The sequence below is a fragment of the Saccoglossus kowalevskii genome, chromosome 17 (genome assembly GCF_978046115.1).
Source record: "Saccoglossus kowalevskii chromosome 17, keSacKowa6.1, whole genome shotgun sequence".
In the NCBI taxonomy this organism is placed as follows: domain Eukaryota; kingdom Metazoa; phylum Hemichordata; class Enteropneusta; family Harrimaniidae; genus Saccoglossus; species Saccoglossus kowalevskii.
Window position 1 is genome coordinate 30414358 of NC_140657.1, and position 13273 is coordinate 30427630.

Below are 13273 nucleotides of genomic sequence, written 5' to 3' on the forward strand. Positions count from 1 at the left end.
TGCCGGCTTGTTGATTTACGAAGGTTAGTTGCAGGCTTGTTGATTTACGAAGGTTAGTTGCAGGCTTGTTGATTTACGAAGGTTAGTTGCAGGCTTGTTGATTTACGAAGGTTAGTTGCAGGCTTGTTGATTTACGAAGGTTAGTTGCAGGCTTGTTGATTTACGAAGGCTAGTTGTGGGCTAATTGATTTACGAAGGCTAGTTGCAGGTTAGTTGATTCACAAAGGTTAGTTGCAGGCTAGTTGATTTACGAGGGGTAGTTGCAGGCTTGTTGATTTACAAAGGTTAGTTGCAAGTAGGCTACTTAGCTGATACATTCTTGCAATGACTGGGTGGTGTTCAGCTATTAACAAAGCTTATTAGCCTGTCCACTGTGATCTATTGAATACATCACACTCTGGGATTTCAATTTATCTTACATGTTTGTTTGCAGTGGAAGATTTTTGTGATAGACCTAATAACATCCTTAGCCAGACCAGGAAGCTGCAGCACAGAGAAAGATGCCCAGGTAAGTAGTACATTGCACATCTCATTTCAAGGTTAACCAAAATATTACAGATCTGTCTTTATCATACCTTCTCCTTAGGCTTGCCTCAGTCAGAAAGTGAACCTCATTCTGAGTTCTGAGCAAACAAGAAGTGATGGGGGTGTTAGACAAGATGAAACAGGTGTATACTATAGTTCTTTTTTGCTTATATTTAATTTGTCCTTTGATCAGTTTTCTTGTTTCTCTTATAGAGGGAGCGTGAAAAAAATGTACTACAGTCTCTGTTCTTCGATAAAGCCAGTCTTCCAGATAGTCCACATGAACCAGATCCTGAACAAATTGATCCGACTGAAGCCAATCCAAAAGAAGTCAAAATTATACCACTGGAAGATGTAAGTTGTTTTCTTGTATTCAAATAAGGATTTTTGATTGAGTGTTGGGTCTTACCGTAAATTCTGTTTTAGAAGCCGCATCTCTAATATAAGTCGCAACCATTCCTTTTGAACAATTGAGAACCAGACATTTACTATTTCTCATATGTGTAGATGTTCTAATAGAAGCCACATCCCCTCTGTTGCATTGTATCATTTTAATAGAAGCAGCAGCTTCTAATACAGATGTTACAGCAGATGGTATAATCTGCATCATCTGATTTTCTAACACATCTCCAATAGAAACAAGTAGGAAACACAAATTTTATTAATGAATGATTAAAATATGACTTATTTTGATATAGACACACCTCTATATTGTATGTAGCACATATACTATTAATAGAACAAATACACTAATCAGAACTTTCCACCTACATTATTGTCATCATATCTAGACTCACTGTTAATTTCATTTGTTCTCTTCAGGAGTCTAACATGGATAGTAGTACGCCGCTGTCTTACACTCATGAAATGTCCAAAGATTCGCCACCAAAGGTCAATGAGTCACCAACACTACATCACCCAGATCCACAGCAGCTATCACCACATCCTGGAATTCAACAGAACTCAGGCAGTCTTCCACCGGCACTAGCTACTTTAATGAAACAGGCAAAAGGTCCAGGTAATACGCCACCACCTGCATCCACAGTTGCAGCATCAAATCAACCGACATCCCCAACTACAACGGTGAAAAATGTGCAAAATTTACTCTCTTCTATTATGGTAAGTTGATCATCCCTCTTATATCATATTTAGTTCACTCTCTCATGTAATGAGAAAAAAGTAGCTTTCTGAGAACTCCATTTCTTTAATCATTGTGCTTTATTATGAAACTGAATACTGTCAAATACCCCAAATTAGCACAGTTGGTTTTTAAAACTATTTCATGAGAAATAGTGCTAGAATTCAACACAGTAATCCATTTCCCCAAGAAACTTTTACAATGCAAAAAACAACACATTTTGCGATTTGATTAAAAATTGGCCCAGTTCGAATTCCGAAACAATTTACTGTATTACCCTTGGTACGCGCCCCTCCCTGGGCAAGCACCCACCCCCTGTTTTCACAAAAGTTGCATGTTGGGGACATCCTCGGTTAAACGCCCAGGGTGATTTTTAGCCAAGAACGGGGTCAACAATAAAGTTTTATTTGTCAAAAACGAACGCGTTTGATTTATTTAAATAGTGTGTTTGTTACGGTAGTTTTCTTTTTGGAGTGTGTGGTGGCCCTGAAAAGGGTCGCTTTGTTTGTGTTTTTACGTAAAAACTCATTGGAACTTAACGACGTAAGATGAACCACGCAGCATGTGCCGCACACGTTCTGCTTTCTCTTCATTCACGATGAATCCAATATTGCAATATTGCAACGATCCATACCTTGGTGAGTGGTTTGAAGCACTTGGGCTTGGTTTCAAAACGTAGTATTTCGCTGACTGTGAATCTTTTGAGACATCACGTCGTAAACTTGCTACTTTCTTTCCATCCTTCACCACAGCTATGGCATTACGGTCATGTGGATTATTTTTCTGTCTTGAAGAAAAAACATTTTGCTGACCTCAAGTCCATTACAATAACCATAATGAGGCATGCCGACGATGGGAACTTGTTGCATCATCGTTATTTTTGTAATTTTGTCACGTGTGTGGGTGCGTGAATAAATCATGTTAATGAGGTCGACCAGAGTTTATTTTCAGTCTGTTTTTTATGTATCGCCATTTGGATATGTTTATGTATTCACAATAGTTTGTAAACATTTCACATCAGTAATAAAAGGTTTATTTGTTTCATAACCCTGTCGGATGTGGTCAATTGAATTGCCAATAACTTGCGTGTCGGACTATACCATTTAGGTGTGGGGGAGGTGGCTGTGGGATAGTTAGCATGATGTGGTTGAGTGACAGGCCAATTAGTAACATGCTGTCTTTGTTTTATTTTACAGGCTGCTTTTAGGTTTAAAAATAAAGATCAGAGATAGGCTTTTTTTTAGCAAGCGTTTGCCCTGAATGAGAGATAAAAGTAAATGATTAGTACTTGAGTAAGTGTGAACAGCAGTGATTAACGCAAGCTAACTCCTCCCCTTCTTTGAACACTCAACCACCCATTCCCGCAGCCACCTCCCCACACCTAAATGGTATAGTCCGACACACAAGTTATTGGCAATTCAATTGACCATGTCCACCCTGTCTGCTATTCTTCAGTAATTACGATGCGATGTATCAATACGTGCGTGAACAAAATTATGCTAATGAGGTCATCGCCATCTTGGATTACAAGCAGTAGTTTTTCCCAGTCGTTTCGACTTGCATGCACTGATCAAGGTTACTAAAAAAGTAACCGTGCATTGATTACAATACTTACCATACTTTGTAGCCAATTTCAGTGAGTAATACAACTTCATTCGCTGACATAAAACAAGTTTTATTCTTGAAATTCAACCCCGTCTCTTAGTGTTCCCACAGTTCTTGACCGAGTGCTCACGTTTATTGAAACCTTGCATAAATCAAGAAATAAGTACGTGTACAAAGTGTACGAAAGCATTCCTTTATTTGACCTTGTCATACGATCACAAAAACAACTTTTTAAAATCTTTTTTGGGGTGGTCCTCAGGTAAGCGCCCACCCCCATTTTTCCCCGATTTTGTATGTTCAGGCCCCTGGACGCGTGCCCGGGGTAATACGGTAGTGTTTGTGTGCATGCAAGGCTGTATCTCGGCTACCCTTGCGCCAATTCTCTCCTACCCCCACACATACTTAATATCTGATCTGATATAAATACACTTGCAGTGATTTTGTGATGGACTGACGCCATTTTTTTTTAAATACACAAAAAGCTGGTATTTTGACATGTCCGAAACCAGATCTCTGAAATATGTTGGCCGATTTACTACAAACTTGTGTTGAAGTACAAATTGTTTTTGACCAAATCTATTTGTGATATACATAACACATGTATCTCAATAATGAAAAATACCATGAAATAAAGGTTTTCACTCTGTCACACACCAAAATTATCTCTCCCAACAATACTGAGAGAACAACTGAGCATGCTCAGAATAAATAATTAGGTTAAATGGTAATGCTAGGGTTTTCAGTGACATCATAACCTTGATCTGATTTAGTGACAGAAATGGACCACAGTCTAATTTTTGTTTGGTTTTATGAAAAATTAACACTGAAATCTTAAAAAAAAAGAGGTCAGAAATGTTTTTGTATATTATATCTTTAAACTGTAAAAATTACATTCCATTCCATTATAAAGAGTCGTCACTAAAATACCTGGTCACAAAGTTGAAGATCAGTGAAAACACTTTGCAGTTACTGTATATAAAACATGGCCATGCACATTGACACATGTGGTCTAAATATAGCTTCAGTTGCCAGGGCTGTGGATAAATGGGTCATACTATTACAAATCTCAGTGGAAACAGTAGAGGGGGACGATGGGAATTATAGTGGGGATAATGAAACAAACCCAGGTCCTGGTAATATACAAAGACCTGAATTAACAAAAAAGTCAAGTTGTTATTAAAGGTACATCAAGGTTTACTCAGATTTATGAATGCAGTTTCTTGAGCATGTATAAATGTATGAGACATAGTTTGGTTACACTTGTGTACTCTGAGATTTTTGACACAGGTCAATGGAGGTTTTCAGTTATCAGATTACGGGAAATCACTTTATGATGAGTTGTACCCACATAGAGTACATATTATTTCAACTGTTTGCAGAAGTTCCATGTATTATTTTAACATGAGTATTTTATAATTAAATAACAGTGACTGTGACATTCATGTCTTGTATTACACACTTCATAACAGAACTCTACGGTCTTTAAGATTAAATTGCTTTGACCGTTGATATGTAGGTACCTTTGGTGGTCCTCTATCAGATTTATTAGTCCCCGTTCGGATGCAGTCCGAAAACGGGGACTTATGTTTTGCCCTGTGTGCGTCCGTGCGTCCGTCCGTCCGTGATCACCTGTATCTCGAACATGCATGGACCGATTAAGTTCAAACTTCACTCATACATCACACCTTATATGGGACATATGCACATGCATTTTTTTCATGATCCGATTAACGATAGCCGAATAGCGGCCATTTTAAGGCCGAAAATGCATCAAAATCGCACATTTTCACTATTCCGGACCCGGATCTCATTTATGCATGGACGGATTTTGTTCAAATTTGGTACATACATTAAACATAATAGGACCTTGATGCACGTCATTTTTTTTTTTGGATCGGGTTCGAAATGGCCGACTGGCGGCCATTTTGTTTTAAAGAATTCAGTTCTGGATCCGTATCTGAGACATGCTTGGATTGATCGAGTTCAAACTTCACACACACAAGGTACATCATGTCACAAATATGTATGTGCATTTGTTTCATGATCTCATTAACGATAACCAAATGGCGGCCGCTTTAAGGCCGAAAATGCATTGAAATCGCACATTTTCACCATTCCGGACCCGGATCTCAGTTATGCATGGACGGATTTCATTCAAATTTGGTACATACATTAAACATAATAGGACCTTGATGCACGTCATTTTTTTTTTCGGATCAAGTTCGAAATAGCCGACTGGCGGCCATTTTGTTTTAAAGAATTCAGTTCTGGATCCGTATCCAAGACATGTCTGGATTGATCAAGTTCAAACTTCACACACACAAGGTACATCATGTCACAAATATGTATGTGCATTTGTTTCATGATCTCATTAACGATAGCCGAATAGCGGCCATTTTAAGGCCGAAAATGCATCAAAATCGCACATTTTCACCATTCCAGACCCGGATCTCAGTTATGCATGGACGGATTTTGTTCAAATTTGGTACATACATTAAACATAATAGGACCTTGATGCACGTCATTTTTTTTTTTTTGGATCGGGTTCGAAATGGCCGACTGGCGGCCATTTTGTTTTAAAGAATTCAGTTCTGGATCCGTATCTGAGACATGCTTGGATTGATCGAGTTCAAACTTCACACACACAAGGTACATCATGTCACAAATATGTATGTGCATTTGTTTCATGATCTCATTAACGATAGCCAAATGGCGGCCGCTTTAAGGCCGAAAATGCATTGAAATCGCACATTTTCACCATTCCGGACCCGGATCTCAGTTATGCATGGACGGATTTCATTCAAATTTGGTACATACATTAAACATAATAGGACCTTGATGCACGTCATTTTTTTTTCGGATCAAGTTCGAAATAGCCGACTGGCGGCCATTTTGTTTTAAAGAATTCAGTTCTGGATCCGTATCCGAGACATGTCTGGATTGATCAAGTTCAAACTTCACACACACAAGGTACATCATGTCACAAATATGTATGTGCATTTGTTTCATGATCTCATTAACGATAGCCAAATGGGGGCCGCTTTAAGGCCGAAAATGCATTGAAATCGCACATTTTCACCATTCCGGACCCGTATCTCAGTTATGCATGGATGGATTTTGTTCAAATTTGGTACATACATTAAACATAATAGGACCTTGATGCACGTCTTTTTTTTTTCGGATCAAGTTCGAAATGGCCGACTGGCGGCCATTTTGTTAAAGAATTCAGTTCTGGATCCGTATCCAAGACATGTCTGGATTGATCAAGTTCAAACTTCACACACACATGGTACATCATGTCACAAATAGATATGTGCATTTGTTTCATGATCTCATTAACGATAACCAAATGGCGGCCGCTTTAAGGCCGAAAATGCATTGAAATCGCACATTTTCACCATTCCGGACCCGGATCTCAGTTATGCATGGACGGATTTCATTCAAATTTGGTACATACATTAAACATAATAGGACCTTGATGCACGTCATTTTTTTTTCGGATCAAGTTCGAAATAGCCGACTGGCGGCCATTTTGTTTTAAAGAATTCAGTTCTGGATCCGTACCCGAGACATGTCTGGATTGATCAAGTTCAAACTTCACACACACAAGGTACATCATGTCACAAATATGTATGTGCATTTGTTTCATGATCTCATTAACGATAGCCAAATGGGGGCCGCTTTAAGGCCGAAAATGCATTGAAATCGCACATTTTCACCATTCCGGACCCGTATCTCAGTTATGCATGGATGGATTTTGTTCAAATTTGGTACATACATTAAACATAATAGGACCTTGATGCACGTCTTTTTTTTTTCGGATCAAGTTCGAAATGGCCGGCTGGCGGCCATTTTGTTAAAGAATTCAGTTCTGGATCCGTATCCAAGACATGTCTGGATTGATCAAGTTCAAACTTCACACACACAAGGTACATCATGTCACAAATAGATATGTGCATTTGTTTCATGATCTGCTTAACAATAGCGGAATGATGGCCATTTTAAGGCCGAAAATGCATCAAAATCACATATTTTCACAATTCCAGAACCGGATCTCAGTCATGCATGGATGGATTTTGTTCAGATTTAGCACAATGTGTTGTACATATGCAGGTGCATTTCGGTCATGATCTGCTTTGAATGTATATGTCACTCAAATATGAACGGAACGGGGACGTGTCATTGACAATGACTTGTTTATTTCATGACGATATCTTTGCTGTTTTTAGTATCAAATATTTTGTACTAGAGTGTAATACCTAAATGTCATGTTTACTTTGTATACAGTAGATTTTATTATTATCTTATTGTTTCTCCTCAGGGTAATCCTACCAATGGACAACAGGGGTATGCATCTCAACAAACTGGTGAAGATGTTGATATGACCAAAAAATTAAAACAAATACTGGAGCCTTTCAAAAATCAGCTTCCTTGTAAGTATCATAAATCAGTACTGGTGTGTGTGTGTGTTCGTGGTGTCAACGTTATGATTACTTTCATTTAACATTATACCTACCAAGTCACGACCCATGCTATTTTCTAATTATTATCTAATCAAATTTAAGTCTATTTCCGTAGCTTAGGGTTAGTAAAGGGGGAAGGTAATGCAGTGTTCTTCCTAGGTCTCTGAAGCGTCACGATACCCTGGCGCTTGGACACTCTGCCATGATGCTTATTGCTTTGTTTACAAGTGTCAGTCTCGTCTTGCACAAATTTAAAACAATAACATGTATTGATCAAAAAATAATCCCGCTTTTGTTAGCCATAAAAAGACAGTGATAAAAACGAAAGTCTGCAAGAAGTCTTTTAAGGGTGCAGAGCCTCCAAATCCAAAAACAAATACTAGGGTAGCAATAATTTGCCAATTTCACGCAACAGCAACAATGTGACAAAACAAGTCTAAAAAATAACAAATTCAGCGTACGTCAGGAAGATCTATCCCGATTTGCTGCACTGCGGTCATTTGCGTTTTTACCACTCAATCGCTGGTGACATTAATTACCCCAAAATTAAGAAAAATAGTGAAATTAAGTCACAGAAAGAAAAGTGTAAATAAATCGACGCAAAAATTATTCAACTGCAGACAAGATGGGCGAAGAAAAAATGAATACTGATCTCTGGAAATACCTCATTCATAGGGTGCCTTAGTACAGAAGAACGCCGTCCTAAGGCAACATAATTCACATTGTGACCAATGGATGCTGGGTTACGGTTACTGGGGGGATCTTGATCGAGGTAACAAAGATGGCGGCGCAGAGTGCATGTTTTTCCGTGATGTTTAAAAACAGCATCTCGTTGGCGATTTTGATGTAATGTCTATGATAATTGTCAATGAATCGTTTTAATTAACAAAACATTGTAAACTTGTGTATTTTATACCAAAAAGTCAGATACCGATGATTGCATTAGCAGCGATAAATACCCGTTCAACTCAATGTCGTCACAAGGTCAATGAAAAATTGCTGACTTTAGTGCCGAAATGCAATTGTAGAAAAAAATTTTCTCATTATTGATTTATTAATTTGAACATATCGCAATCTTGCCGACTTTAACAAAAAAATGTTTTCCCCACGTCATATGAAATGACAGTGACATGGTCACTAAAACTGACTACTTGTACACAAAATAATGATGAACCAGTTACCTTCATGGATAACATTATATTTACTGACTGGCTATAACAAACGTCTTTCCATTTTGTTTTTCTTTTTATGCTGGTCATTTCAAACTTTATTTGTCTTGATACAAAAACATAAAATACAATGCAGTAAAATGATATCAAATTTATCAGATATAAAATATCTTGTCTTTAATTATTTGTAGATTGACTAATTTATTTAATAACAACAGTAACACAGTTATTGTATCATAATGTTTGTTAAGGAAACTGATTATTATGCAAATTAGGTGCATTGTCATGCAAATTGGCCATGGTGCTTGACATGAAGTCTGGGAAGAACACTGGTATGGTACTATTTATATTAATATAATTGTTTTGTACCATATCAATCAAACTCCAATTAAAACTCAACCGTATATACAGTTGTGTTTTAATCTAAACATAATGCAACTATATTAAAAGTTAATCCAATGTATGTGCAACGATGATAAGATGGGTTTGGGTCTATAATTCTAAAGAGAAACTGGTATAATTCCAGGCAACTCAAAGTTGCTTGGTTTTTAGATTCATTTCTCTGCATATTAACTAGAAAGTTACCATATTAATTATTTGATTTTTGTTGTTGGAGTCTCAATAATTCTGTCTTGTAGTTTTAGTTTCAGTCCCTCACTGCTAGGCTACTGTGACTCTGTTACTTATATTGAGAGACTGGGGGATTTGATTTCCAGAATCTGTTGGATATGATTTTTCAGTAACCAATGGCTATACAATGTTCACTGGGTTCAGTGAGAAGTTTTCTACAGGTCATACAAATTATCAATGCAACTTTAACTCTTTATTCATATATATAAATACATCTTTATTTTGTTCTCTGTCAGCATCAAACATGGGAGACCAACAGCAGATAAATGTACAGCAGCAGCAGCAACAACAACACCAGCAGCAGCAGCAGCAACAACAACTTCCTCCTGGTATGCCACCCCCAGGAATGATGGAAGGTATGGACCCAATGCAATTTCCTCCTCCTGGTCCACCTATGCCAATGCCTGGTGCACCAATGATGGGTCCAGGTGGACCAATGCCAATGCCACCTAGTGGACATATGATGCCTCCCGGTGGGCCGATGCCGATGCCACCACGTGAAGGACTGTTACCTCCACCACAACCTGGCATGCCAATGCCATTTCCACCTCCAGGAATGGGTTCGTACTTCTCTTTGATAATGTTTTCCTTATATAGTATAGAATGTATGTCCAGTACAAAATGTGATTTTTGTTGTCATGTACAAGGAGGAAAAGTCATGTGGTCATTGTTGTTACCGTCCTAATACTGTAAAACATGTCTTTTTTGCGAGCATGTCTTTTTAGCAAATTTAACTGATTCGCTAATTCAAGACTTTATTATAAATTCAAAATGGCCAAGGCCAAGGGATTTGTATACAGTAATCCGGAACATAAAAATCGAGGGCATTTCCTAATTACACTTGACAGTTTTGATGGAAGGGAAAGGTATATTAAGGGAAAAATTTTGTCCGGCGTTGTCGTTGTTGTTGTTGTTGTTGTCGTTGTCGTCGTCGTTAATAATTGTTATTGTGTGCATAATAACTTTACTAACTCTATTCCAAACTTTATCAAACTTGGTCACCTTATTCATCAGTATAAAGTCTTCCCTGAGTTTGAACAACAGATGTCCTGTATGAAAATATCATGCAAAAATTGAGAAAATCTGATAAAATATTTCGACTGTTTCTACTTGACTGATCACTGGTGATACACATCAAAGATCACTGATCTCAGTGGAAATATGCATTGTTGTATGCGTTCAATGAAGCAAATGATTTATCTTGTAATAATATCCTTGGTAATGTATCTCAGAATCCCATACTGGGTTTCAAAACCAACTCATGGAGAGATTGCACAGTCTGATACACATTTGCAAACCTACCAATAAAATCTTTACAGAAAACAAGATGTCAGAAAATCAATATAAGCACTCCTATGAACTGGGTGTCAAACTTTGATCAAGATCAGAAGCTAATAGAAAATCTGTTTAGTTCAAAGTTATCAAATCAAAAACAATACATAAAAAATACATAAAAAGCAAAACATTTCATCCACATTTTAAAAAGAAAATTGTTCTAAAATATATGTATTCTGTATTTGACAAACAGTTCATTCGACAAATGAAAACTCACAGGAATATGTTTCAGCTATTAGAACAGAATGATAGAGTTTTTATAATACTGGTTTAAAAACGCACTTCAAAGATTGCAGTGTTTGAAGATGTAGATTTTCAGGAGGCAACAGTACTGTTGACTTCTCCCTCCACTGGACACCAACTAACTATTTAAGTTGATTTGCATACAAAGCAGAGCTTGCAACATGATAGCTATTCATAAAGGATGTTTTTTTTTTTTTACTTTTCATATAATACAGTAGTAGTCACACAATGAGGCAGTTCATATTTGTCTCAGTGAATCATTAATTTTTGACAGACACCTGTACAAAATACTTGAATAAAAGCCAGCTAAGATTTTCTGTTATCTTGCATGTTTTATGAATCTATTCACGTCTAAATGCAGCACTTTTTTTTTTGTGATGAGGCATTTGTTTTTATACTAAATTATCTGAATTACTTTGAATAAAGCTGGAAATTATGTCCCTTAAAATAATTAAACAAATAAGGCACCAATATTTTTGTAAGATATTTACATCTTTAAAGGACATTCGGTAGACTGATTCCCCACTGTTGGTTCAACCCCAAAACTTGTTTGTACTCAAAATTAATTATGACAATGCATATTTATATTGAAACAAAATATGTTAAAGGGAATTATATTATATAACAAAGGGCAAGGTCACCAGAGTTCAACTATGTTTCTTTGTTTTTATGATGGTGATAACTGCGCATTTGTTTTGGCAAGCAACAGACAAGTATTGTGAAAACAGGAAATCAACAATGACAAGAGAAATTTGCTAAATCAACATTTCGCTATTACGTCATTTACCACAATTTGTTAAAATTGCATGTTGCTTTTTGAACATGTTTTACAGTATGTCCCCAAAATGTTTTGGCTAAATTAAGATTATACATGTATGTCATTTTTGTCATATTTGCCGTATCATGGTTAATTTTGTTCAGATGCGGGGAAAAAGAAAAACAAACAGGACTGGGTAACCAGACTATAGTGAAATTGTTTCTACACTTTAAAAAAACTTTTGATTAGTGAAATAGAATGAAAAAGTTACTTAGTGTGCTTTTAGTCAGTGTTATATCTGAAATTATGTGGTGGTGGTGGGATGTCACACAATACCAGTAAAAGAAGTGATCAACTCACTGATTGACACATCTGATTTTGCTATAAATAGATGGACCCATGCCACCAATGGGACCAGGTTTTCATGATCAAGGGCCTTATCAGGGTGGTCCACCTCCAGGCCCGATGCGACGTGGAAGTCCAAGAAGCAGAGGTCCTCCAAGAGGTAGAGGATCAATGCGAGGGAGAGGGGGACGAGGAAGATATGACGATTATGGCACATCAAGAGGTCGCGGTCCAATGAGGGGAAGAGGAAGAGGAAGGGGTAGAGGTATGTACACTTTTAAGATGATATGTTTTTCATTTGCATTTCACTTTTTGTGAGATAATCAAGATCTACTACTCTTATTTTTACCTTCAAGTTTTCCATTTGGAATGGAGTAGGATTTCAACTCTTAAAATAGAACAACTAACATTTGAATAATTGCAGATTTGGATGCTGCTTTTAATGTCACATGGTGCACATTGGATTATTGTTGGACAAATGACTGTGTGTACTGTAGACATTTTGTATTTATGTAAATGAGCCGTTGTATTGACATTGTCAAGTGGAGCTTATTATATGAGTGATTGTCCGTCGCCGCCGTTCGTGTCAACTTTTTACTTTTTTGAAAACTACAATTCTTATTGCTTTGATACTTGTTGTATATGTACCTTTGGCAGACCTCTCTTAGATTTGTTCATTTCGTGATGATATCTTTAATTCTCTAATTTTGATGAATATTTTTGTCATTTTTGGTCCGATTGACTTAATGTTATACATGTAGGTATCTCAGATAGACCTCTCTCAGATTTGTTCATTTTCTAATGATATCTTCAGTCCTTTAATTGAAACGTGAATTGCGAGCTATGGAGTTATCTCTAGTGGAGCTAGTGCCAGTGGAGCTATCTCAGCCGAGAGGCTGCTTGTTTTTATTTTTGAGTACCAGTTTGTACAAGTCACAGCTTATTAGCATCTAATTATGATGTGGTTGTGGTCAAAAACTTGTTTACAAAGTGCTAACCACAACAGAGGCATTCACAATTATAAACACACTAATGCATTCAAATTCACAAAATGAAAGTTTAC

The 13273-nt window shown here is 37.1% G+C and overlaps 1 protein-coding gene across 3 annotated transcripts in view; it reads left to right on the forward strand.

Moving 5' to 3' along the window:
- Positions 1-13273, forward strand: part of LOC100379012 (serine/threonine-protein phosphatase 1 regulatory subunit 10-like) — a 55008-nt gene that overhangs the window by 37863 nt on the left and 3872 nt on the right. For all 3 annotated transcript variants that reach the window (XM_085492304.1, XM_085492305.1, XM_006815933.3), the window contains 6 exons: positions 434-508; positions 739-879; positions 1348-1644; positions 7590-7701; positions 9767-10090; positions 12257-12475. In XM_085492304.1, coding sequence (XP_085348430.1) covers positions 434-508; positions 739-879; positions 1348-1644; positions 7590-7701; positions 9767-10090; positions 12257-12475 — 1168 coding nt within the window. The remainder of the gene's footprint in view (positions 1-433; positions 509-738; positions 880-1347; positions 1645-7589; positions 7702-9766; positions 10091-12256; positions 12476-13273) is intronic.